Source organism: Balaenoptera physalus (assembly GCF_965194825.1).
Source record: "Balaenoptera physalus genome assembly, chromosome: 5".
Classification (NCBI taxonomy): Eukaryota; Metazoa; Chordata; class Mammalia; order Artiodactyla; family Balaenopteridae; genus Balaenoptera; species Balaenoptera physalus.
In genome coordinates this window covers 40,739,784-40,767,672 of record NC_138884.1, presented here as the reverse complement: position 1 = coordinate 40,767,672, position 27,889 = coordinate 40,739,784, and the positions used below count along the sequence as shown (strand labels likewise).

Below are 27,889 nucleotides of genomic sequence, written 5' to 3'. Positions count from 1 at the left end.
TCAATAATTTTTCTTTGTCTTTGATTTTTTCCAATTTGATTACTATGTGTCTCGACATGTTTTTCCTTGGGTTTATCCTGTATGGGACTCTCTGTGCTTTCTGGACTTGGGTGGCTACTTCCTTTCCCATGTTAGGCAAGTTTTCAACTATAATCTCTTCAAAAATTTTCTTAGGTCCTTTCTCTCTCTTCTCATTTTGGGACCCCTATAATGCAAATGTTGTTGCATTTAATGTTGTCCCAGAGCTCTCTTAGGCTGTCTTCATTTCTTTTCATTCTTTTTTCTTTATTCTTTTCCACAGCAGTGAATTCCACTATTGTGTCTTCCAGGTCACTTATCCATTCTTCTGCCTCAGTTATTCTGTTATTGATTCCTTCTAGTGTAGTTTTCATTTCAGTTATTGTATTGTTCATCTCTGCTTGTTTGTTCTTTAATTCTTCTAAGTCTTTGTTAAACGTTTCTTGCATCTTCTCAATCTTTCCCTCCATTCTTTTTCCAAGGTCCTGGATCATCTTCACTATCATTATTCTGAATTCTTTTTCTGGAAGGTTGCCTATCTCCACTTCATTTAGTTGTTTGTCTGGGGTTTTATCTTGTTCCTTCATCTGGTACATAGCCCTCTGCCTTTTCATCTTGTCTATCTTTCTGTGGATGTGGTTTTTGTTCCACAGGCTGCAGGATTGTAGTTCTTCTTGCTTCTCATTAAAGTCTTTTTAATGATTGGTGCCAGAAGAATTAGATAAAGATATGAAAAATAAATAAATCCAAACACAAACATTAATTGAGATGAATAATGGGTGTGAAAGGTAAAACTGTAAATCTTCTGGGAAAACAGAATATCTTTCTGGCCTTGGGGCAAGCAAATATTTCTCAGAGAGGACACAAAAAATACTAATGTTAAAAGAAAAAATGATCAATTGAATTTGATCAAAATTAAAAACTTTTATCACTTGCTGGGAAAAATCATTTGTGATACATATATTTTGGGGAATATATCAAGTTTATATTCAGTATATATCCAGAATTTATAAGGATCCACAATTCAATAAAAAACAAAAGAAATACAATTTTAAAAAATGTACAGTAGACATGAATAAAGAACAGACTTTTCCAAAGAAGATATATGAATGATGAATAGGCATGATCAACATCATTAATCATCAGATAAATGCAAATGCAAATCCAAAGCACTATGGGGTTTCCACTACAATGGAAAATATTTAAACATCTGACAACACCAAATGTTGCAAAAGTATGGAACAACTGGATCTCTCATATTTTTTTAAGTGGGAGTGTAACTCCCATTTGAAAAATGCTTTGGCAGTTTTTTATGTAAAGTTCACTATATATCTATTCCATGACCTAGTAATTCACCTGCTTGTATTTTCCTCAGGGACATAAAAATATATGTTCATGAAAAGACTTAGGAAGGAAAATTTACAGCAGATTTAGTCATAACAGCCAAAACGCTGAAATAACCCAAATGTTTATCAAGAGGAGAATGGATAAATAAATTGTAGTGTACTCACAAAATTGAACATGACCCAGTAATAAAGTAAAAATGAATGAATGTACAACAAATGGATGAATCTCCAAATCATTATATTATGTAAAATAAGCCACATATAAACAATACATAGTCTATGTTTCCATTTGTATGAAGTTGAAGAATAGACAAAATTAATCTATGGCTTGCTATTGGAATAGGGTGGAGGTGATTGGAAATGAACATGAAGGATCTTTATGAAGTGATGAGAATCATCTATATCTTGATTGAGGTAAGTGGTTATATATGTGTATACACTTGTCAAAATGCATGGAATTATGTACCTAAATCTGTGCCTTTAACTGTACATTTTACTTTAATTAAAATATAAAATGGTAAGGGATTGACTGAGTGCTGGGGCTGGCTGGGAGTTCAGCAGTGCTGCAGAAATTCAGTGAATCTTCCTCTGAATTGGTACCCATTTGATCTACACAATGAAGGCAAACAGGAAACTATCGGGGGTCTTCTGCCCCTTTTCTTTAGAATGTTTTGTCTGCTCTTTCCCCTCCATGTCTCCCTCTCTCCACAGAGAGCACTCTCTCTCATACACCTCATTCCGAATGTGAAAAGCAGGAAGTAATTATCACAAGAATTTACTATTTTAAGGTTCAGTAAACTTATGTAATTATGTGTTGAATGAATGAACTCCCAGCTATTAAAAAAAATCTGATAATTAATTACAAATGTTTTCTTCTAGAGAGTTATGAGAGCTTGCAGATTATTTTAACTAAAAGGAGTGAGTGTTGCTGTCATGAGTATATGCAGTTTACATAAGGAGATGCTTATCTAAGATTTTCCACCTTTGTCCAGGACCCTTCACTTAGCATTGCTATCCACAGTGGTGCAGCTATTACTTTGCTCCTGCCTCCCTGTCTTCTCACAGTTTCTGCTTCCTGGTTTGGTCCAGGCCCTGTCCAGATGCTGACGCTTAGTTCCATGACCCCTTTAAGACTGCTCCCTTGAAATTGGCTGTTGCTCCGGACTCTCCAGCTTTAAGCATTGCCTGATGCAGATTCACCCACTGGTCTTCCCGGCATTATGGAGTATATTACATGCTCCTTGGAACGCTGCTCACCTCACTTGTCCTTCCAGCCAATCTCTGTCAGTAGAAAACAGAACTGGGGAGGAGGACAACAGGAGAAAACTCATGAGAGGGACTTACGCTTGGGAATAACAGAAGATATTGTAAAGAATGCTGTTAATTTGTTGAACACCATGAGTTTTCTGCAAGGATGACATAACTCTGTTGCACAGTCATACCTGTAAAAATGTGCTGGTGGGCAAAGTGTAATCAGTAAGAGATGGTGAATAATCTATCAGTGCAAGTGATTAGCACTAATAGCAAAACTGCTCAAAGTATATGCTCAACTATGTTTTTGCATAGCACCACATCACAATATCAAAAGTTCCAAAATTCCATTAGTATACTTTAAATTATATCCACTAAAAGAAAAAAAAGCTGCTGGGACCTGTATTTTAATGAATGCTCATAACTATAATCATCTGTTTCATTTTGTCTTGGAATGTAATGACAGTTACAAGTAATTCTCATGAGGTCTTCCTAGGTAAGGAATGCCTCCATCTAATTTTAGACTTTTAAGCTAAACATAAGAAAGTAAATGTAAAAATCCTTATAATGGAGACAAACCAGGTTTGTGTATCTCCTGTGGAGCTTTAGAGGTCATAAGCTATTAAGTGTACTGTGAGGCTTTTTGTGCCTTTGACAAAAGCTGTTTATATGGAGTTGTCCTTGTAGTAGTAAGTAGGAAGATTTTACTTCCAGTAAATTATTTTTCCTGGAACAAAAAGGCAGAAAAAATCCTTCAGTGTCAAACCTCTCTTATTATTACTTCAGTGAATCTAAAATTACATTATCTCTGTTCCCCTAGACCCTGTTGTTACATCCCTCAATATGGTCAAGTCTGATGGGATCCAGATATAATTGTAGGTCTATTTTGACTGATGGTATTTGGTTCCAACTTAATATACACAATGCACTCTGCAGTCCTGACTCTAAATACATCCATTGAATCCACTTTTCTCTCCCCTTCAATTGCATTCTCAAAACAAGACTCTGATTTTCTTCTATCAGAGAACAGGAATAATTGCACAACAGATCTATGTGTACTTAGAGGCTGATTGTAGCTTATTCTATCCTAATAGATGACATTTTAAAATGTGTTGGTGTTCAAAATGATAAGCACCAGTCTGATATGTATCATCTTCGATTATCAACTGGTTGGTAACTCTCACCAAGGAGCTTTTATGCAGAACAGCTTATACCCAAATTATTTTTGTTCACATTCCAAAATGCATTCCCCCACTCTCTTCACCCTGTACCACCCACAGGCCACTGGTAAATACTTTCACAGGGCCCTGGTGGGAATTGTGTGTCATATGGAAAAAGGTTAATAACCACTGTTACACAGTTGGACGGTTTATACACAGGCAATATACAATATTGAATGATAATGTACATCAAGGTGATTTTGTTTGTAATTAAATGTGTGTATTTGTGCATATACACATATCTGTACTTTTTTTTTTACAATGTATGTTACTTTCCTATGAGAAAGGCAAAAAACAAATTTAAAATCTTCAATTGCTTTTTCTTTATTTCTTTTGAAGATAATGCAGCACGTTTAAATTTTAATGTGACAACTCATACCTGTAGCATATGTTGTGTTTTGCAAGTAATTTGTTAAAGTGTTTAAACTTGGTAATGATTTGTTTATAAAGGAGAGTAGATTCAGGATTAGTCATTCCTGTTTACTTCCATTCACTTACACATTCACAAACTGAAAAGAAAGAGTTGGAGTTACAGATAACATGTGAATGTCATAACTCACAGTGTTTCCTATAAACTCTTCCATACCCAGGAACACTTATAAAGTCTATGGACATCTGACCAGTGTACCAAGGCAGAAAAAGGTCAATGGTCTAACAGACGTGTCTTTTGTAAATCTTCACAAATCAACCCTTAGTAACCCTTTGTTAAATAAAATTCCTACCTTTGTTTAATGTCATAAGACATAATCATGAAAATGTTTGTTTTCTCCACTATTTTTGTGTTTCTTTAGTCTTTGTTTTCTTAAGGAAAAGTAAACTCTTTATCTTTTGTTGCCTTATAATTTAATATTTCATCTCGTGAACTTGAAAATTTTAAAATTATTTTCTCCCTGAAACATCATTTCCTTTGCTCATCCTAGGAAGCTAACTCAGAATGTATATCCTTGTGTGGTTTTTAGATTGTTGTTTTTAAAGTCTTGGTATAAATCTTTCTTCCTCCTTTCCAAAATGGTCTTTACTGGTACTTTACTCCTTAGTCCACCTGCACTAATAGGCCAGTTTTAAAGGGTATCTTTAACACATTGGCCTGGATAAGAGAAAAAAGAAAAAAAGGCATAGTTAACTTGCATCACTGCAACTCTGAAGAACCCAGAGGTACAGAGAAGGAGAGAATGTGGTTGCAACTAGAAATTGCACCATTTGAGCAGTTCTCAAGATTGCCAGATTGTTGGACAGCAATTAAGCACCAATATTCTCCATTCAAAGCTCTCGCCTGTATTGTAGGGTCTGGAAACCTAAGAACTACATTTCCCCAAATCCCTGCCAGCAAGGCTTGATTTGTATTTCACAAGTGAGAGATACTCACATGAATTTTGGAAAGCAGAAGAGAAACAAAAGACATTACTGAGTCTATGGGGGGGATGGGCAGGAGAGTGGCTTTAGCAGGAGGCAATAACATTTTCACAGATAAATTTATGCTTATTCCTGTGTATTGTCCACATTGCTGCTGTAGGTATTCATTGTGGTTTCCTGCAATTTTGCACTTCCTTGTTTCCTCAATGTCAGTGGAGGCTTTTCCTAACTTTCACTTTTCCAGTTCCTCCAATGGTTCTGCAAGACTTTAATTTCCTGTATTAAATGACGTTTTGCTGGAAATACCTGTGATCACTTCTCCTTAGCTATCTGAATCATGACTAATAGACTTCACTGGCTGCTACATGCTTCCCTTGTACAAGGTTCTAGATAATTCTGAGTGAGCCATAAGTGGAATCTATTTATAGAGCTCCTTCAACTATGCCAATGTCTATCCTTAATGGCCTTCAAAAAAATAAAACCAATCTAATCTTGAACAAATATACATCTTTACTGGATTCCAGCATAGCTAAAACCTTACTTTTCTACAAGTTGTACAATAAAGCTGGTTTCCTATCATGTAGCTTATCATTTACATCCTTATGGATGTATCTTCAAACCTGCTTTAATATTTACTTGACTCATCAATTCAATTTCCTTGATGGATATTTACTGAGCACTTACTTGGTGCCAGGAACTGCAAGTACCACAATGATTAAAACAGTCCTGGTCCCCTGCCTTCATATGCTCCATATGTAACAAAGATTGGAAAAAGAGAGAATCTGCAAGGGGTAGAACATATAGGTACAAAGAGGTACTATACATTCTTCTAAGTCATAGAAAGATTTTGGCATAAGAATGATGAGGAGAAAAGTGATTTGATAAAATTTGAGTTTTGTGAAAAATCACTTGGCTAGTGGGCAAAGTTGGATTGGATAGGAAAATGATGAGATATAGAAAGAACAATAAGAAGTTGCTACATTAAACCAGATGAGAGATATAAGGGTCTAGGGAGATAATCACAGCCTGAACTATGGTGGGGAGCACAGGGATGGAGAAAAGTGAATTGATTCAAGAAACATCTAGGAATTAGCACAAAATGTGAGAATTAATTGGACATGTGTGATAAAGAGACAGAAGAGACAGGAGTGACTCCAAAGTGCTTACACTTTTGGGAACTGGGTGGATAGCAGTATCATGACTGGGACAGGTAATACAGGAAAACAAAGTGGAGGTGGGGTGGGGTGTGGATCAAAATGGCAGGTTCTGACTTAGACACACTGGGTTTGATCTGCTGGTGAGAAACTATGTGGGCACGTCAAGTGGGCTGATAGAGGTTTGATGTCCAGAAGAAAGGTCAGGTCTGAAAATAGAGGTATATTCAGGCATTGTCAGAATATGGATTATACCTGCAGCCACAGGAATGAGTCCATTGACTCAAGTTCATGTACAGACTGGAGAGAACACTATACTAACTGTGCAGGAGCCACCATGATTTCCCTTTCTTTAGTTGTGTCAAAGGCTATCTCATCTTGGACAGGAACTCTGACATAAATTAACACACACTTCTCTAATTTCCCAAATTCTTTTTATTTAAACAGACAAAATCACTACATAAAAGACATTTTATTAATGAGTTAACATAATTAATTAAATCACAAATATTAATTGGATTCTAATAATTTACTATGACAACATGTGATACAGTAGCATGCACATTTCCTACAGTGTAAGAATTCTCCAAGAGGAAAAAAAAAAGTCTTTGAGCACAATTATCTATTAGCATCTTAAGCAAAGTAACTGCTATTTAAGAGACAAAAAGCTTCTTCTGGGACAGTTATGCCAGGTCCAAGAGAAAAATGAATTATTCAATTATATGTTACAGATATACATTATTTGTCAATTTCTTATTCAGTTTTACACTTAATCTAATTTCCATTGTTTTCATTCTTTTTCAGTATTCCAAAAGTGCAGTCTACTTCAAGACCAGTCTTTTATTTCTAGCATGAAAATAATTCAGTAAGAGCCATAATATGAATTTCAAATGTATCCATAAAATAAGTTGCTCCTGTTCACAAAGTTAATGTTTATAACTAAATGCAACAGTCATGCTGAATTTACTTAAAATTTAAGGAATCTATTCACAAATTCAGTCATACTTATAAAAAATATGATTACAATGAAACTTCATTAAGAGCATTCAAAGAAGTACAGCTGTTATAATATCTCAATTATTTTTCATGAATGTAATAGGTTTTTAAGCATCTTTGGTTGGATAATACTGAAATAAAAATTGTACTCACAAAATCATTAAAAGAAAAGTATTACAGCATCTATGTTCCACTATTTATCAGTAAAATTTTATTATGTATATATTCAGAAGTTATCCAAAAATACAGCTAATTATTTTGAAAGGAGGATAACTTATGTTGAAACTGGTCCAAACTGAACATTTTTAAAGTGGAATGAATGTAATGTTTTTAATAGTTCTTACCAGATGGGTTCCATTTTGATGAAATTACATTGTTTTATGAATCACGAATGGGTCCATGGAAGATGAATTTCAAAAGTAAATAATAATAACACTGCAGTAAACACATTAGAGTATGTACCTGTGCAAAAACTGCTTACAAATAACTGCAAATTGTTACAAAATGCCACAAAACTATTTCCTAAGCTGATTTAATTTTTAGTGAAGACAAACTCAGCTCCAACATAGGAATAATATGTGTTCAAAAAGTTATAACAATTAGCAATGATTAAAAGTATTGTGTGGCATGCTTATTTGTTATCCAAATAGTAACTATACAAAGCAGGGACAAGTTGAAATGAGAAGTTAAATGATGATTTACATTTCTCTGAGAATTTCAGCCTTTGATTCTAAGTTGAAGAAACTTTTCGTTAAATGTGCATTTGGTTTTAAAAAACAATTGGCTAACTGGGTGGTAAGGATTTCCCCCATCATTTGCCAAAACACTAATTACATAGAAAATTTCAGTTTATTTCCTTGAAGTCATTCAAATAGTTGGTAACATTTACCTGCAGTGTTCTCTGATGGTTTTAGTCCATAGGAAGAATAACAAAAAGGCAAAATACAATAGAGAAGAGTCTGTGGCTTTCTAAGGAATTGGTGTTGGCAGCATTTTTATCAGATGAGGGGGGAGCAGTGAATTATACGTCATCCTCATTCTATGCCCTAATGTGATTTTAAAGTCAACTTTTTTACCCACCACCTCTTAGCAATGCTGATAACACCAACTCCTTGTTCACGTTTCCTTCACTCTGGGAAACAGTCAAAATCATTTCTCTCTGCTTTTATTCATAATCCAACCTACAATCTAAGCAACTGTAAGAAAACTTTTTTGTTGCCTTGTCTTTGAATTTGAGTGTTTTTACTAGACTCTGCCAACCAGTTTTCCATGAATTACACTGCAGATGCTTCCATTCAGATGCTTCCCTAAAATGGGAAATGAGGATGCACCTGCACACCCCACTCAACCAGGTTTACAGCTCTGGTCAGAATTCATCCATATATTTTCACATGGCAGTTGCCTTAGACGTTGGTAGCCTCTGTGAAAGAATCATTGGGCCCATTGTTCTCTGTGGTTTCCAGGTTCTTTTTAGCCTTGAATGTCACAGATACCTCCGAGTGAATGGCGTCTAACCTCTGCTCACAGCGGAAGGCTGAGAGGAAAGCCTTTCTGTAGTTGCTGTTCATCCAGCCATAGAGAAGGGGGTTGGCAAAGGTGGAGCACATGGCAATGATATGGAACACAGTGAAGATGAGTTTGTACTCCTTCAGGTCCAAGACTTGGTTGTCAATGTCGACAGCAAGTTGGAAGGCATGGAGCGGCAACCAGCTGACTGCAAATACCACCACCACACACACCAGCATTTTGGTGGTTTTTTGCCTCCGCTGATGGTAGTGGTCATTAGCAGCTCCAGGGGTGACATGGTTCTTAAGTTTACTCCAGATACGAGTATAGGAAAAAGAGATGATGCCCAGAGGCAAAACATACAGGATTAATAAGGAGGAAAGACTATAGACAGTGCCATAGATGCTCTTCTCCTCACCAGGCCACTTCTCAGTACAGGCCACAATCTCAAAGTCAGGAATAATCTCAATCAGTGAATACTCCCGGAAGATGGCCAGGGGGCTTGCTAGAAGGGCACTGATTCCCCAAGCCAAGCCAATAATCAAGAAGCTGATTCGCTTTGAAATCTTGCTCTCCAGGTGGTAGACAATGCAACGATGCCGGTCCAGGGCAATTACTGTCAAGGTGATGGTGGACACTTGTACCGCCAGGCCCTGGGCATAGGGCACCAAGTGGCATAGGACAGGACCCATTTTCCATTCCCCCATTAAGGTGTAGGTAAGTGTAAATGGCAAGCACAGGGTGTTCACCAGAAGATCCGCCACAGCCAGATTGGCAATAAAAAAGTTGGTTACTGTACGCATGCTCTTGAATTTGATGACCACATGGATCACCAAGGAATTGCCAATCACCCCAAGCAAGATGATGGAGCAATAGGCCAATATAAGGACGATCTGTACCTCAATCAGCTTGGTGCTGTCTATAAGCTCCGGCTCAGAGTTAGGGGCCAGCTCCCCTCTAGGAGTGGTGTGCCCTGGACCGAACTGCTCCACTTGCATTTCTTCCACTGTCTGGTTCTCATCAGCCTCTGCACCTAATAGGCCCATTTTCATCAACTAGCACAAGAATCTACAATTTAAAAAATGAACAAATATGGAACGAGGAAAACTCAAGGGTGCAAGGAATATCATAAATGGATTGGTTTCATTTTGGTTAGGGCTCAAAGTACCTGTCCTCTGATTCCTAAAGTTGCACATAGTAGAACATTTCAATAAAGTAGACCCTTTAATAAGTCTATTCACAAATATGGATGAATTAAATCAGATCCTTGAAATGTATACTATGAAGGCAAAATGTAATGTCTATAGTATAGACACAATTCCTATGTGAATGTGACCAAATTGATTCAATCCTGTTTAAGTGAGATGGATATTACAAACATTATCAATTAATTTTATAACTGCTATAAATTCATCAAATTAATTTTAAGGTAGATAAAGTTTGCTTCAATATTTTGACTGCTTTAAATTTATAAATATAGCAACTAATTGCACAGAAAAGAGACAAATATTAAAATCCTTTGCCTGGTGCTTGGACTTTAGGAGTATAAAATATTTAAGATAAACTGAGCAGATTCTGTTTCATAGCCATTTTTTCTAATGTAGGGATTAGCATTAAAAATAGGTAGCCTGTGTAAAACACCAGCTTTTTTGATGATCTGAAATAAACTTCCTACCTGACATACAGCAGAATCCTACATAGGAACTGTATGAAAATATGTCCAGTCTGAATTTCATCTCTCTCTAATCCCTGAATACAAAAGTTTTAACACTTTTCTTCTCTAGTCACCCACCTCAACCCTCAGAATCCTTCTGTGTGCCCTACTTAAGTCAATACTATCCTCATTAATTAAGCCATGTAAAGTTAAAAAGCAGGTAACTATGCAGGCTTTTTCATCTCCTTTAGCCCACATGTTTAAGAGAACCCTCAGACTACTCTTAAATATCTCTCCCAATGGTCCTCTTATTTCTACCACATTAATTTTGTCCTTCTTGATTTCTTACTGTAATAAGTCTAATAGTTGTCTAACTTATCTCCCTTTTCCCTATCCTTTCTTCCTTCCTTCGTTTCTTTCCTCATTCATTCATTCATTCACTTAACTAATATAATTAAGCATCTACTAAATGCCAGAGGTGGCTCACTCTCATGATGCTTATACTTACTCAAACATGCATTCAGCAAGTATTTAAAACCCACTGTCAGGAATTAGGATTTGTGCTGGGGGAAAAGACAATAGGATAGTGCCCTTACTCTAAAGCTCTTACATTTACTTAATAGAGCATACTCTGACATTAAAATGGTTTTTCTGAAATTCAAATGTGATCATTTCATTTCCCCAACATCTCCAAATTGCTTCAAATAATACTAATCAGTTTCTAATACAAAGTTACCTTCTCAAGTCTATAGAAACATCCCGAGCCCAACATCATAATGGTAGTACTTTTTGAATACACTCATAATGAAAAAAGGCTGCCACCATTAATTCAGAACCTCTTTGAAATGAATTTGTTTTTTATTAATCATAATCACATCTACCTACATTTGTAGGTGAGTCATATTTATTCATGCCACAGACAGTGTCTGGCTGAGCCTGTTTGCTCAGCTCCATTCTTCCCCTGACGCTGGAGGGCTGACTCTTGCAGACCATATTTCCAGGTGCCCAGGACATTGGGATGCTGGCTGCGCTTGGCCAACAGGAGGCACTGGCAGGTAACTAGGAGGCAGGAGGAAGGGAGAATCCAGAAGCCACTGTACTCTTCTCCCTCCCTCTCTCCTCTTACCAGTGCCTCAGCCGTCCCTCTATGGCTGGCTCCCACGGGAATGGTCTACAGTGATTTTGTTTCCAGTGGCAGCACATGGTCCCTGGATTCAGTCACACCGCTTTTTCCCTGTGTCCCTCTATCTGGAGGTAGTAATGATTCTTTGCTCTTGCTAATTCCTGTGTGGCCTCAACATCCTCTGCTTGGCTTCCATCACTTGTGTAACCAATTTTCTGCATTAAATTCCTTCTCTCTTGCATTCTTGAATAGGTTCTGTTTTGCATGATCTGCTGAGCTGCCCCTGCATATATGTTTTCATTAATTTGCTCTCCCACTACAGTTGCTGCATGTACAGGCTGATAACACTGACATACACAAGAAAATCCCAACTCCACTGTATGACATTCAAAGCTTTCCTTGAACTCAACCCTGCCTTCATCTCTCCTGCCATTTTAGGATATATCTGATGCTTCTGTCATCCCAAACTACTTCCAATTCCAGCAACACATCAGCCTTTCTCATGCCTCTCTGCCCTCCTTATTCACTTATCTCAACAACCTGTGCTCACTTCTAATCCCACAAGGAGCACATGACACATCACAGTTGTTTTCCTTCAGCCTCCCCACCACAGCTGTGTCTTTTAGGACACAGTCTGGATTGTTTCCATTCATTGTTTAAATCTTAGCAAATATGGAAAGCACAATTTTACTGAATAATTGAGGTTAGCAAAATACAAAGTAACAATTTGGATCCTTTCCTTTACTGAAGATAATTGCCTATATAGGATTCTTGCTCTGATATGACATCTCTGTGCTTATTTTCTTGTTCTTAATCAGGTAACCACCTCTACAAGAAAGTTGTTCCAAGATATAATCTCTGATTAGAACATTAAAAATTGTTAGTCAGTACATACCACAAGGAAACTTTCTCTCTCCAAGGGCTTAACACACACACACACTAATAGTTGCTTATCACAGAGATGATAGAGATTTTCACGTACTCATGCATTTTCTTTACTGATATATTCTCGTTCTCTCTGCATACATTTCAAATAGAATGTTCTAAAGAACCCAGGCCACCTTTTGCACTTACCTCCATTCTTTAGTGATTAGAGAAAGTGGAAACTAACCATTCAAATCTTGGAGTGTTTTATTTGATGGGCCCTTCCATTTCCCTTAGACTAAGAAAGAGACTCTACAGAGCACAATTAGTCAATACTGACAAGTCATTAACAGAACTAACGAGACTCCAGAAGGTCTGAATTTGAGGTTTGCAGCAAACTAAATTGAGAGCAAGCCCAAGATTGACGGTTATTGGGAGCATATTTGATTTATTAACTTATTTTGCTTTTTCTTTTCAGTCTCATTTTCTTTATTCCCTTCTTTAAAGCTTCTCTACAGGAATGATTATTGATCTACAGGGTATTAGCATGTGGATTCTAATAGCTGTTCTCAAGCAGACGACTGGCCTTCAACCAGGTCAGAGTGTTACCCAGAGAATGTATAATTTTATGACTTCACTTCTGGAAAAGTGGAAGAGGATAAGAGAGTACACAGAGGGATTTGCCAGAGTAAAACCTCAAAAGCACAAAAATTCAAAGATGAATAGAAAAGGGGGAAAACCTTTCCATGAAATAAGGTAAAAATGAGGCATTCACACTGTTCAAGACATTCAAGGAGAACTGTGAGTGGTAGTTTTCTTGAACGAGTGAATCGTTAGAGATTCTGCTATAGAACTATTTCTTCGTAGAGTAGGAAAATGGCTTCAGGACTTGTTTTCCCCAGAGAGTCAAAGAACTTCAAATTATCTAAGTGGGAAACCAGTTTATGCTTTGACTCCATATTTAAATTTGTTTGGCTTTTTGCAACAGTATTCTTACTGTCACAGGTTGGCCTTAGTAAAAACTTAATATCTTTACAATCACAAAACTTTCCAGGAATTTTTCTCAGGGAAGAATCCCAGAAAATATGCCATATGCCCTATATGTATTAGTACTGGAGAGAGGGGGTGTGGACATCCAGAATGTTGCATGTAAGACATGACCGTTTGTCTGATAAGCAGAAAGTTGAAAATATTCACCAAGGAGATTGGGAATGTCCCTCTTCTGTCTATTTGAGCCTCTGACCTTTGAAAACAGCACTGTGTATTTCGTGTCACTGAGTTTACACGATGTGTCCCTATTTCCAAAAGCCTTAAAGCTTTTCCTTTTGCCTCCTTTTTGTCTACCATATGCTCCTACCAGGGAGTGAGCCCTTCTGGTGCAGAACCAGCAAACGCTTACATAAATGTGTCCATTCTTGAACAGCTTTGGAGAATGCAGTATGACCTTCCCCCCTAAACAGGTGTTTATTTTTAAAGAGGCAAGAACAGTAACAACCTGCTGTTCTGGAAAGATAATTACCTCTCTCTAAGAAGAGTCAAGGAAATAGTCAAGACTCTTCAATGGGTAAGGAATATTCCAGTGAGTGTAGAAAACAGGGATGGTCTCACCCACAATGCCCATCTTCGGCCTAAATGTGGAAAAAAAGCCCCTACACTCATGAGGACCTCTCCCATCCCTCTTCAAAGGACCCAAAAGCTTTTTTTGGGGTGTTCTCATTACCAGAAGGTGAATCAGTTAGGACTTACACTTACTGACCCGGCCCTCGGGCTTCTGTTGAGACGTGGAAGCCAGACGTGTGCCGCCTGTCAGTCTGATGATTATCTAGCCCGCCGACCCGGAGAAGGCACTGGGCGGTTCCCAAAGGCAGGCCCAATCCGTCCGCTCCGACGGTGCTGGGCAGCCGCGCGCGCGCGGGAGAGCAGGAGAGCGCAGCGTCCGCCTGACAGTCGGAGCCGCTAGGAGGTTTGCGCCGCTGGGGTCCACAGCCCACCTCCGCAGCAGAGCGCAAGGGCACCGCCCCGCCCCGCACTGCGCGGCCAGAGGAGCGGGTGGGGATCCGAGGCTCCGGAGGCGGGAGGCGAATCCCTCCCTCGAGGAAAAAGAAACAGGGGCGGAGGGTGGGGGACGAGGGTCCCTCAATGGAGAAGGCTGGACGGAAATTCTCCGTGCGATGGAGCTGGAAACAGAGTCCAGGTCTCTCACCCTGGAGGGCTTGGAGCGCGCGCAGCGGGACCCTGCCCAGCGCCCCCTCGCGGGTCCCCACCGCCGCCTGCAACGGCTTCTCTTCTCCCCTGACCCCCACTGGCCACCCCCAAGTTTGATACTCTGGGTGTTCGCACCACTCCTACCTTCCACCAACCCCTCCCTTATTCTCCCGCTCCTCAGTTCTGTGAGAGACGGCCCGGCGAGGACAGACCCCGGACTAGGGCCGGGCTCACCACATCCACCGAGGAGAGGCCAGGGCCAAGGCCAAGGCGAGGGCTAGGGCGAAGGCGGGGCGGACAGTCCCAGCTGCGGGCGCTGCGGGTGAGAGGAGACCTCGAGCTGGCTCGAGGCGAACCTGGGAGACAGAAGCCTGGCGACTTGGCGGAGATGGTAAAGTCCCAGAACTGCAACCAGGAGTCGCTCTCCTCTTTGCTTGTAGGAGCAGAGGTGGGGGGCTGGACCCCGCGCAGAACCACGGAAAAGCGCCACACGACTGCGCGCGGAGGACCAACCCTCCGCCAGGGCTGGAGCGCAGGGCGCCGGTGCAACTCCTAACTGGGCGGTCGCTGCGCTCCAACGGGAAGGAGAAGCGAGTTCAGATCCTTTATGCCCACGCTCAATTGGTTGCAATTTCCTGAACTGGTGTCTGTTGACAGTTTACAAGTTGGGTAGTGCGCATTCAGATTCAAAAGCCGGCAGCCCGGGTGGTGTACGCTGCTGCTCAGGGCAAAAGCTAGAATAGGAAGGAGAAAACAAAGGGTCACAAAAACAAAACAAAACAAGACAAAACTAAAACTTGATCTCTCCAGTTAGCTGACTTTTGGATCCTTCGCTCTTTGGTCATGACCCAAGCTACTCGTGCCACAATGCGTGCGTGCCTCCGAAATGCTCTCACCAGTCTCCTCCTGGCTATGCCCTCTGCTAATGGCTGGAGCCCGCCAGGCTGAGTTAAAGCATCAGAGCAAAACAGGATTGCGGAGTCAGTCAACAAAGCTGTGGGGTCTGTTCCCTCAGTATTCCTCCCAGAAGCTCTTAATTCAGAGCCATTCCTTCTCGCAGTTTTCAGCCAATCTCTCTTCCCTTGTTCATTTTTAGAGGGGGCAGCAGAGCCTATCGAACTAGGAAAACAAAAGACTGAAACTGGAAACAGAAGCCTTTCCTCAAATATCTTGTGCTGGGGCTTAGCACACATTACTTTCCTTCTATGCATCAGTCTCTTCATTTCTGAAATGAGGATGATCATACTGCTTCACTTGAAATTTCTTGGAAGTATAAAAAAGATTAAGCTAATCAAAAAATACTCTCCAAAATATTAGTTAAGTCCTCTTCTCAAGAGCATTGAGGTTTCAGTCTATGAGGGCTTGCCCACACCCTGATAGTGTTGCATATGTAAGGCATTTTTACTCAGCCTATTCTGAAATTGATCTTCTGGCTAGTGTAGAATTATGCCCACAGGAGCACAGAAATTATTAAGAAAACAAAGCAGCTTGGGCTTTTCAATTACCAATAAACAAAAATACATAGAACTGGAAATATCTAAGATGTTCTACACAGTTCCACTTAAAATATTTTTGTACATTTTTTACCTTGGAGAAATATTCCTTGTTCACACATGTGTTTTCTGCAACACATTCCTTGTTTCTTAATATATTTGCACCAGTGAAGAATGAACTATGTGCCAAGGAGCTGTAACTCTAGAAGAGTAGGAGTGGCTTAAAACAACAATTATAAAAACAAATACACAGGAAAACAGATGAGTGCTGTAATTGCTTTGGAGGACTCAGCAGATTTCACTGATATGGGTTGCACAAAACAACTTTGCCTCCTTTTAGAACTGTTTTTCGGAAGCATCTTAGCAAGCACATACAAATATTTGTCTCACTCTCTTATCGATACATATGAGTCTTAGAAGAGTCACATAGCTCCACGGACATCTAGTCAGCAGTCCTGTTAAGACTGCATGACTTCTTTGATTAATGCTTTCCAGTAAAGTACAGAATTGCATGAGAAACTGATCCATGGAAATTAAAGTTGCTTTTTTTGTGTGTCATATTATCAAGGATAGTTTTGACAATTAACTCATGACTTTTTTGTGCATTAAGATCTAACAGATATCTTTTAGTGTGCACATACTCTGTAGTACAGCAGCAATGAGCCACTCCAATAAATGCCAATAAATCCCATCAAGACACTGATAGAAGGTGGTGGAAGTGGTGGTGAAATATTGATTAATACAAAATTGAGACAGGACACAATTTTTACTGCCTGATTTCTATTGTGTCAAATCATTCAGTTCCTTGGGCAATTTCTCATCTAACTAGAATATGTTCTGATTACTCCTCACTTAGGGAGCAGACTCAAACTCAGATGCCTATAGCTAGGGCCAATGACCTCAATATACCAGCAGCCTAAGCTGCAGTAGACAGTAGGGAGGGTTGGGGGCTACCATGTGTCAGAAAGCACAAAGCACATGCTTCTTCTAAAGGAGGAGACTGCTTCTCAGACTCCACTGAACTGCCCTGCAAAAATATAGATTCAGTATTATGAGATCTGATATTTTAAGAGAAGCAAAATCCGTATTCTTAAAAATCTTCCAGATTTTAAATGAAGGAAATTAATTTTTAAAACGACAACCCCCAGGTGGCCCAGATCTGTGCAGACCAAAATAAATAAGGAGATATAGATAGGGATAGATAGACAGACAGATGGATAGACAGATGGATAGATATCTGCAGCCTGGCCCATGGGCTTCCAATATTGTAGCCTCTCATATTTGTATGTGATGTTTGACAAACCTCCTAAAATATCCAAAACATGACTCTCCTACCATTTTCCCTACCCATAGACCATTCCTCAGTGCACATACACATAAAAGGAATGCAGCCAAATATTAATTGCTAAATAAGTAAATTTTTTCCCACTTCTGGTTGAATAGATGTTCTCAATGAGACTGAAGTAAAGAACATGGCGAATAACTGAACAATTTGGTATTTTAGATGGTTGGAATGAGAAATTTCACAGAAATGCTTCATTTAAAAAAACAGTTAGATGATGTCAGGATAGAAGGCCATTAATGATACATATTTTTTAGATAAAGTAAATCGTGATATGGATTTCCTTCAGTCTAAATTTATTTTGAGAGCAAGGAAGCATCCTCCAATGTGTAAATAACTTCGTTGTTATTTTGATTATAAAAGTAATTTATAACGATTGTAAAAAGAGCAAAGAAAGAAATATACATTATCTAAAACAATGTTTTCCAATAAAACTTTCTGGAATGATGGAAATGTTCTATATCTGCACTGTCTAATAAGGTAGCCACTAGCCACATGTGGCTATTGAGCACTTGAAATGTGGCTAGTGCAAATGAAACTGAATTTTAAATTTTAATTTTTTTAATAAAAGCACCAAAAAGAACAAATGTGTTTTGATTCCTGGGGGAAAGTTCAGAAAGCTATTTTTTTTCCCCCTTAATGTCAGTGTTTCCTGAGAGATTATTAAATAAGCTTCAAGCCATACAACCCTAACTTAAATCACAGACAGAATGAAATAGTGTAGTGCAGCTGGAATGTGGAAGCTGATTCCAGAAGGAGAAAGAAGTAAGCTCCATAAATCAGGACACCAGCCCAAGGAAGGGAGGAAGAGCAAAGAACAGAAAGAGAAAGGAAAGCAAACCCATGCAGAGGAATTCTCTAAACCCAGTCATGTAAGAAAAGCTCAGTGAGGCTTATTAGCTTTTATTAAATAATGTACTTAAATTCTTAGACTGAAAAAAAAAAAGTCTAATAACAAGTCCCTAGTTAGGAAATGTTAATAATCAGGTTAGCTTAACAGTTAGTTATAGTGCTTAGTATATTTGAAACTGACTCTGTCTTGCTTTATTTAAATGTTCAATAAATTTATTTATTTATTCTTAGGCTTATTAAGTCCTTCCTACAGAAATTTTTTTAAAGTTTCAATAACACTCTCCTATAGTAAAAAATTATGGAGCCTAGCTATCCTAATGTCCATTTTGTTATACTGTTGATTCTCAATAGGTTGTAGATATATTTCTGATTGGATATGAAAAGGAACAATGGGAGTTAAGCTCATATCTGAACAGATACAATGGAGGATGTACCAAGTAGACATAGAGAAAAAGACTAGTTTATGTAAATGGAGCTGCAAGTGTAATAACTTTTAAAATAGTCTACCATTTTAAAAACTAGCCAGTCTAATCACACTTGTTCTGATGAAAAGGTAATCTTGTTCTACTTCCTTCTATCTTCCTTCTATCTCATTGCTCTTAGTTCATTTGGAACAAGTGGACCAGTAAACATGTGAGTGGGCAAGAAGTGGCCCAGACAGTGAATTTCACAAAGCTCACAGTCTGGATTCTCTTACAGTCCTTGTATGCAGTGTGTTATGTAGGCAGGTGTCTCATTCAAGAAAAGCAACTAGTCATTCAAGTGAAATGTATGCTAAATCCTAAACTGGACATAAATATCATTTGCTATGATTTGTATTTCTATGGATTCTGGATTTTTATTTTTGTTTTGAATTTTGAATTACAGATTCAAAGTAATTAAGCAAGATTGTAAGCAACATATGCAACATTTTGCTGAGATTTTTATCTTTTGGTGATCATCCAAATGGATATTGAGATTGGTAAAGGACCAAATCTAGGATATTTAAATGCAAATGATTTACAGTTCAAATTTTAACACGGAACAAAGGAAGGGACATTTTTATGTGGAATTCAGAATTTAATCAATGCAAATGTTCATTGGATTATCTGAAACATGCACAGGAGGCCCATGGCTAAAGGGGAAACCTGCACCCTTTTAGAAATATCAACTTTATTTTATAAGTGTTTATCCTTGTAGCATATAGAGACATAATTTGATATGTATTTTTTGAATCATACACCCAAAACAAATTTAATTTTAAAATTTTCTCAAAAAAAGTACAAGTAAAATCAAAGCTCTCATACTAAATTACTATTGGTTTATTTTGAGAGATGAGAAGTCAAAGATTTATATATAGTTTTCACATGTTATTTTGGAGATGATGAAATGACTTATTCAACGTAAAAATTTCAAAACGTGAAATGAATAATGCAAGTAGGATTAAATTCAGGACTCACTACTCTTTGTAGTAAAAAAGAGTTATATAAAAATCCATGTAAGCATTTTATTACTCACAACTCCTGTCAACAAATCTTTATAGAGTATCTAATTTGTTATAGGTACTGTGTCAGATGATGTCCATACAAGGCGAATGACACAAAGACCTGGTTGTTTCTAGTCCAAGTATGTAGACTTTTAAATAAAGAAGTACCATAAACAGCTTGAGATTTTCTGGCAGACTCTGACATAATGGATTTCAATGCCAAATCTGGCCTCTGTACTCCAACACAGAATTAAATCTTGGAGACAGATTTTTGGGTAAAGTAAAAAAGAATAGTTTTATTTCTTTGCCAGGCAAACAGGGCCACAGCAGGCTAATGCCCTCAAAACTGTGTGTACCAACCTGGAGGGGGTAGTGAGAAATTTTATAGTAATGGTTCAAAGGGGGTGTGATCAGCTCATGGACATTATTCTGATTGGTTGGTGGGGAGGTAATCTGGAGTCAGCATCATCAACCTTCTAGTTCCAACCCATCTGGGGTCTACGTGCTTGTGGGCAGCATATAGTTAACTTCTCCCACCTGGTGGGGATTTCAGTATCTGCAAAACTGCTCAAAGATATAGTTATGTGTATCCCTTGAGAGGGAACCAGGACCCTGCCCCAAGGCTGCACTACTGTTTCTTGACTGATCCTCCCTTATCTCTGCATCCCCTCCCTTCCCCGATTAGCAACTGTTTGAACCTGCCCATTGGAACTCAGGGAAGGTCATGGAGGCTGAATGAAACCTATTTCCTGTAATCAAGAAATGAGGGACACAGAAAGGCTTTAGTGCCCAGGATCCCCACAGGGTCCTGCTCAGTTTCAATTTGAGGCCACAAAGAAGTAATGTTCAGTTTTTGTTTTTGTTTATAAGAGTTGTGTGTGTGGAAGGGGAAGAATCAGGGAAGTGTTTCATGCAGGAAGTAACTCAACTCAATGTAAACCTAGATAGAGGCCTTCTTGGCTTTACCTAGCACTTGGATACCATTGTCTGTTGGAAATAACCTTCTGAAAACCATATTATCATGCATGGGTGATATATTCAGAATCTTTTGTTCAATTCTTGGAAATAATTACCAAGACACTCAATTTAATCATTTAACATCTAGATCACACTTGAATAAAAAATTCATTTCCGGGCTTCCCTGGTGGCGCAGTGGTTGAGAATCTGCCTGCCAATGCAGGGGACACGGGTTTGAGCCCTGGTCTGGGAAGATCCCACATGCCGCGGAGCAACTGGGCCCGTGAGCCACAATTACTGAGCCTGCGCGTCTGGAGCCTGTGCTCCGCAATAAGTGAGGCCGCGATAGTGAAAGCCCCATGCACCGTGATGAAGAGTGGCCCCCACTTGCCACAACTAGAGAAAGCCCTTGCACAGAAACGAAGACCCAACACAGCCATAAATAAATAAAACTAAATAAATTTTTTTTAAAAATTCATTTCCTGGGATTTAGTCTACATTTTCTTTATCATCACTGAGTTATTCTCTCAACATTAATAACTAAAAGTAAATATTATGGAAACATAATCTTATAGCAATTCTGTCCTCTGGCATCTTTTTGATTTCTTCTATTTTGTGAGAGTATAAAAAATAGCTATAATAAGGCTTTTGACTAATTCATTCACCTTGCTCCTGGTTTGCTAGCACACTGAAATATGATAAAGAAATTGTTTTGTTTGGAGGCACCAGTTACTTAATTAAGTTTACCTGTCATGTGGAGAGCATACAGAAAATGTAAGTATTGCCTTCTGTTAAGTGGATTATATGTTGTAACCTAGGTATGATACTAAGAGTATATCTAGATAAACATAGTGGAGAAAATACAAATGTGGAATACAATTATGAACTAGGGCTATTTTTATCAAACGGTGGTGCTAGGGTTCCCTTCATCAAAATCATATGAGGTCCCTCATAATAATGCCGATTCCAAGATTCCACCTTAGACAATGCAGCCAAAGAAACTCTTGGGGTAAGAGGTGCATTCTGCAATTGTCAAGCCCCCCAGATAATGTAAATATATATCTACTTTTGACAAGCACTAATCTAGGGGGACATCCTCTCATATGCCAATAAATAAAGAGGCAAATAAATAAGCAAGAGTGACAGAACAGAATTTTATCTGAATTATTCAGACATTTTATGTTCTTCAGAAATTGCTGGGCACTTTTTCACTTCCTACTGTTCATACAGATTTAATGTGATAATACATTTTGTTTCCATAGATAAAATTATTTGTAGATATAAAAGTATCCAGTGTAAATTCCTAGGGACATATCTCTTTGTTTAATTTACTTTCTAGTTAGAAGTCAGGGACTCACTTCCATAGAGAAACAGTCCCTCACCATGCTAAACAGGTCAAATTTGCCTATCAGAGAGCTCTTACCCCCCTTGTCTCTTCAACACGTGTAACACTTTGAATTGTGCACTTCTATGTGACGATTTTACTACCTGATGAACACCTATCTTCCCAACAAGACCTTGAGACCCTGAGGGCAGCTCTGAGTCTGATTTAGCCACCACTGTATCATCTGCCTCTAGCACAGTGCCTCATACACAGATGACACTAAATGTATCTTGTACATTTGCATGTATAGGAGAGGTATGAAAAGGTAGTCTTCCAGATATTCCTCCTTTTAACCAGTTAACTTATCATTACACAAATTTTTTGGAACTATCTTCTCCATCTCTCTTCATTTCCTCTTCCTTGCTCCACCACTACCTTGCCCAGTTAGATCTCACTTCTCTTACAGAGAATTCTGAGCAGATCTCTCCCTCCTTCTTCACCTCCTCTTCTAAGCACAAGTTATCCTTCTCCACTGCAAGAAAAGTAGATATTCCTAAATTGCTGAGAAACTAGGTATCCCTGAACTGCTAAAGAAAGTCCATATTCTTCTGACTCAAGGATGCAAATCCTTCAATTCCTCCTTGATTCCACTCTTCACGCAAGTTCTTATTTCTAAAGTTAATCCCTGCTTGTGCTTGGAATAAATAATCACTCACACATCTAATAGAGAGGCAGCTGCAGCCTGGTGGTTAAGTGTGAAAGGGCTGGGGTTACCCTACTTGGATTCAAATCCTTGTTATGCCATTTATTCACCATCCATTTTGAGACAACTCGCTTGGGCAAGTTCTCTGGGCTTCATACTCCTCATCTGGAAATGAGAGTTAATAATACCCAACCTATAAAGCTGTTGCAAAGATTAATAGATGGGACAATATACATAGAGTATCTGACACTGCAGAGTGTTAAGTCTAGCTCAGAGTAACCTCTTAGACAGTATTAGTAATTACTATCAAATAGGCATCTTGCCTTCTCCCCCTACATGTCAGTTCTCAGTTAAATACCTTTACCAGATCCTATAATCTCTTCCATTACATCTTTACTCTCAAACACCACATTTCTTAAAACTATTCTTTCCTTACCTCCTACTTTATTCTTATCTACTAAAAATAGATATTCATTCCTACAGAGATATTCCAGGTGATTGTAAAGCTACAATGGGTTATTATCCATATCAGGCAAACACTGGGCCAAATTTTTTCCTTCCCTTCTAAAACCTCAATGATTTCCTCCCCAAACTCATGTCCAGAGATTAGGTCTAGAAAAGATTAGCTGTCCTGGGGTTGAGAGTTTAGAATGCTTTACTATGTACTAAGTTTAATCTTAAGAGTTGTGCAACTCTTGAGGTCTTACATATAGTATTCTTTAGTTGGTTTTGTAGGTAGTGACTCCATACATAAAGTACAATCCTTATTTCTTTGTAGTGGGCCTGTCTTACATGAATAAATGAGAATCATCCTCAAATATTGTATTGTGTGTAATGCCCTTCATTGCATAATAAATTTGTCCAATTGTGCCTTGGCAAAATGTAGGGCAGATTATTATTAAACCTATGCAAGTAACTATATTGCTTTGAAAAGTAAGAAAACTCAGTCACAATATTTGTTTCCAAATTCTGCAGTGTAAGTGAGAATCAGATACCATTTAAAAATATATTTCATTTTACAAATGCATAGTTTAAAATTCAGTTTATAAATGCATAGTCTTCTAAATTGAGGGCTAGAGATAGCTTAAGAAGAAAGAAATAAGGCCTCCACATATATTCCTTAGAAGACAAAAACATTAAACATAATATCAACAATATTGCAAATAAATAATCAAAATAAAATGCCTTTTTTCAGTATTTTTAGTCTTATGCAATTAATTTTTGACCCACTGGATCTTGGATAATTCCTCTGCTTTCATAAAGTTGTCTGCTTCTGGACTAAAAAGATCCCTGGAAATCTTGACTCAGTACCCTGGCACAACCTCAAAGACACACAAGGTGAGTCAGCCTGGGAATCTGTATGCAAGACTTTACTCTTTGAAGTATCAGTTTTTGAGTTTCTCTTACAGTCCATTCCTTGAAGCTCTGAAGCTGTTCTTCTTGGCTTAAGACAAAAATTCTGATCTGAGCTTATAGTAAGGCTAAAAGCCTCAGAGTAAATGTTATAGTTGCAGGTGAAACAGAATGACTATAGTTCATTTATTGCCATAATCAACAATATTGGAAAGGCAGAGAGTAAACTCTGCTATTGGGTATAACATATAACTCTTCTATAAGAATTTATTTTATGTTTCCCCTGAGCCTAAAGACACATTATCATCAGTAAGGGTGTTAAAACACCTCCAAAATTCTCCAATCCATCTGTAATCTCTGAAAGATCTATATTAGCAGCATTTTACTGTACAAAGTTATCCTTCTCTTGAACAACTCTGTGCTTGGAAATATTACAAATATTCTTGGAGCTAATTAAGAAATATGAAGCATAACAAAAAATCTAATTGTTTTCATATCCCTTTTATAATGTGAATGAATAAAACTTTTTATTTTCTATAGTATTTTTAAAATAATCAGAGGCATGATGCAGTCAATCCCCAGCACAGAAAATTATTACAGATTATATACAATCTGGGCAGATTGAATAGAAGGTAAAAGAAACAAATGATTTACTATACCTTGTTAAGGGTAAGCTAAATGCTCTACACAATGTTATCCTACCAGAGAGAAAACCATGTTCTAGATGTATTAATACGATATTTGAAAATAAAAAGATTGTAAGTTCCTTAAAAAATACTATCTGAATAAACCCTCAACCTGAGTGAACTTTGCCAATATTTTAACATACTTAATAATTCCTTCATATCTTAAGTAATATAAACCAAGTGATAAATTTCACTTCTCTCAAACTTTATTCAGCTAGCTGTACAAAATCAAGTTTTTCCCTTTACTAAATTCTTTTATATTTTGGGACAATCTCACACTTTATTTTAGAACAAACCTTTTTTCTTCTTCCTTTGAGAACAACAGAAAACTTCATATTTCACACACATATATGCTCCTACCAGAGGCTTAAATGCCAATAAGAACTATAGCATTTGACCAAATTAGTTACTTTCTATTTAACTGAGAAGTATATAAATGGTAATTATCATACACAAGCAATTCAGCAGACAAGAAAATCTCACCCCCTAGAGTCACACACATCACTTTTATCTCTCTGGAAAGTGACAAAAGTAACAGTGCACATTCATTAGCAAGACCCCAAAGTATAGCCACTTTAATACACTACCCTAAGGATCAAAGTGACATATAATGAAAAATTATGCCTAATTGAAAAGGAAGAAGTGAAACTGTCATTACTTACAGATGACATGATTTTATATATAGAAAACCCCAAAGACTTCACCAAAAAAACTACTGGAAATAATAAATGAATACAGTAAAGTTGCAGGACACAAGATTAATATACAGAAATCTGTTGCTTCTCTATACACTAATAATGAACTATCAGGAATGGTAAATTAAGAAAACAATCCCATTTACAATCACAACAAAAAGAATCTGAAAAACTTAAAATAAAAAAAAATGAAAACTATGCCTTTTGACCAAGGTATCAGTATTCTTTCTCAAGTAACAAGTTATCCAGGGATCCAAAGATTATTTATTAACTGGTTTAATATTAGTCCAAGGTTGTAAAGTTAACTAATGATCTTCAATATCATGTTTTAAGCTGACACATTAAAAACATGATTACTGCTCATATAAAACAATTTGTCACACTGATATAATTTAGATTAACACAATTTTACATTATCCATAATCATCAACATTGTGTTAGCTTATATGATCAGTAAAACAGTATAAGAAATCTAGGAAGTTCAGACGAACTAATATCAATTAGTATTAAAACAAACACACATCTGATAATTACATCAGGAAAAAGTCAGAGCTGTGTTTTAATTTTTTTTCTTATTTATTTGTTTATTTATTTATTTATTTATATTTTTACAAGAGATAAATAAACTGACACCAAGCATTGTAAATGCATGACCACAACAAAAACAACAATGATTGCAATTATCAAACACAAAACACACTCATACTATGTCATAATATTGACATTCAGTCCAGTAATCCTCCACTGTAACAGCTCCTTTACTTTGCAGTGAAAATTGATTTGTATATTTTTTGCCTCTGAGTCCTTGTGAGATTTTTTTTTTATTCAAACAGAAAGTCACAAAAATTGTAATCATCCTCATCAGTTCACTCAGTCCCATGTAATTTTTTTTTTATCTTGATCATTTGTTAGCAGTTTTATGAATTCATCAGTTTTCCATTAGAGTTCTGAAAATGCTTATTCATTCAGTTCAGCAGTATAGTCAGTTACCAGAAACCTGTACCTGTCAGAGTCTTTTCCATGAATTCCTTGAAGATGAAACTCTTTTATAGGAACATCTTTGCGAAAGCATCAGAGTACACCCAGAACTGTCTGTAAATGACTTAAAAATGACATTGCTTGTGTATGTAAATGACTTAAAAATGACCACAGTTAAAGATTTGATGAAAGTTCATAATAATGCAATTGACAAGGAAATTTAGTTATTTCTGAGATATACATTGTAAAGTAATAACTAGAATTATGACTTATAACATTATACCAGAACATATAAGATTTTTAGAAATTTCATGTAATGTCTGAAACATTTATATTAGCATATTTCCATACAAATAACCCAAAGAAAGTTTAGTATTAGTTGTTTCTTTTTTGTTTGGTTGGTTTTTTTTTTACACTGCAGGTTCTTATTAGTCATCTATTTTATACACATCAGTGTATACATGTCAATCCCAATCGCTCAATTCAGCACACCACCATCCCCACACCACCGTGGTTTCCCCCCCTTGGTGTCCATACGTTTGTTCTCTACATCTGTGTCTCAACTTCTGCCCTGCAAACCGGTTCTTCTGTACCACTTTTCTAGGTTCCACATACATGCGTTAATATACGATATTTGTTTTTCTCTTTCTGACTTACTTCACTCTGTATGACAGTCTCTAGATCCATCCACGTCTCAACAAATGACTCAATTTCATTCCTTTTTATGGCTAATATTCCATTGTATATATGTACCCCATCTTCTTTATCCATTCATCTGTCAAAGGGCATTTAGGTTGCTTCCATGACCTGGCTATTGTAAAGAGTGCTGCAATGAACATTGGGGTGCATGTCTCTTTTTGAATTATGGTTTTCTCTGGGTATATGCCCAGTAGCGGGATTGCTGCATCATATGGTAATTCTATTTTTAGTTTTTTAAGGAACCTCCATACTGTTCTCCATATGGCTGTATCAATTTACATTCCCACCAACAGTGCAAGAGGGTTCCCTTTTCTCCACACCCTCTCCAGCATTTGTTGTTTGTAGATTTTCTGATGATGCCCATTCTAACAGGAGTGAGGTGATACCTCATTGTAGTTTTGATTTGCATTTCTCTAATAATTAGTGATGTTTAGCAGCTTTTCATGTGCTTCTTGGTCATCTGTATGTCTTCTTTGGAGAGATGTCTATTTAGGTCTTCTGCCCATTTTTGGATTGGGTTGTTTGTTTCTTTAATATTGAGCTGCATGAGCTGTTTATATATTTTGGAGATTAACCCTTTGTCCATTGATTCGTTTGCGAATATTTTCTCCCATTCTGAGGGTTGTATTTTGGTCTTGTTAATGGTTTTCTT

At 37.6% G+C, this 27,889-nt stretch overlaps 1 protein-coding gene and 1 long non-coding RNA gene across 2 annotated transcripts in view; one reads left to right on the top strand and one right to left on the bottom strand.

The window, feature by feature from the left end:
- Positions 1-27,889, top strand: part of LOC309661688 — a 461,825-nt gene that overhangs the window by 42,411 nt on the left and 391,525 nt on the right. The window lies entirely within an intron of this gene.
- On the bottom strand, positions 53-14,354 carry NPY2R (neuropeptide Y receptor Y2). The gene has a single exon (XM_082463574.1). It carries the CDS (start codon positions 9,894-9,896, stop codon positions 8,742-8,744), a length of 1,155 nt encoding a protein of 384 aa, XP_082319700.1. The 5' UTR covers positions 9,897-14,354; the 3' UTR covers positions 53-8,741.

Excerpts from the sequence above, each read along its gene's own strand:
- NPY2R (XM_082463574.1), bottom strand. The coding sequence starts at position 9,896 with ATGAAAATGGGCCTATTAGGTGCAGAGGCTGATGAGAACCAGACAGTG.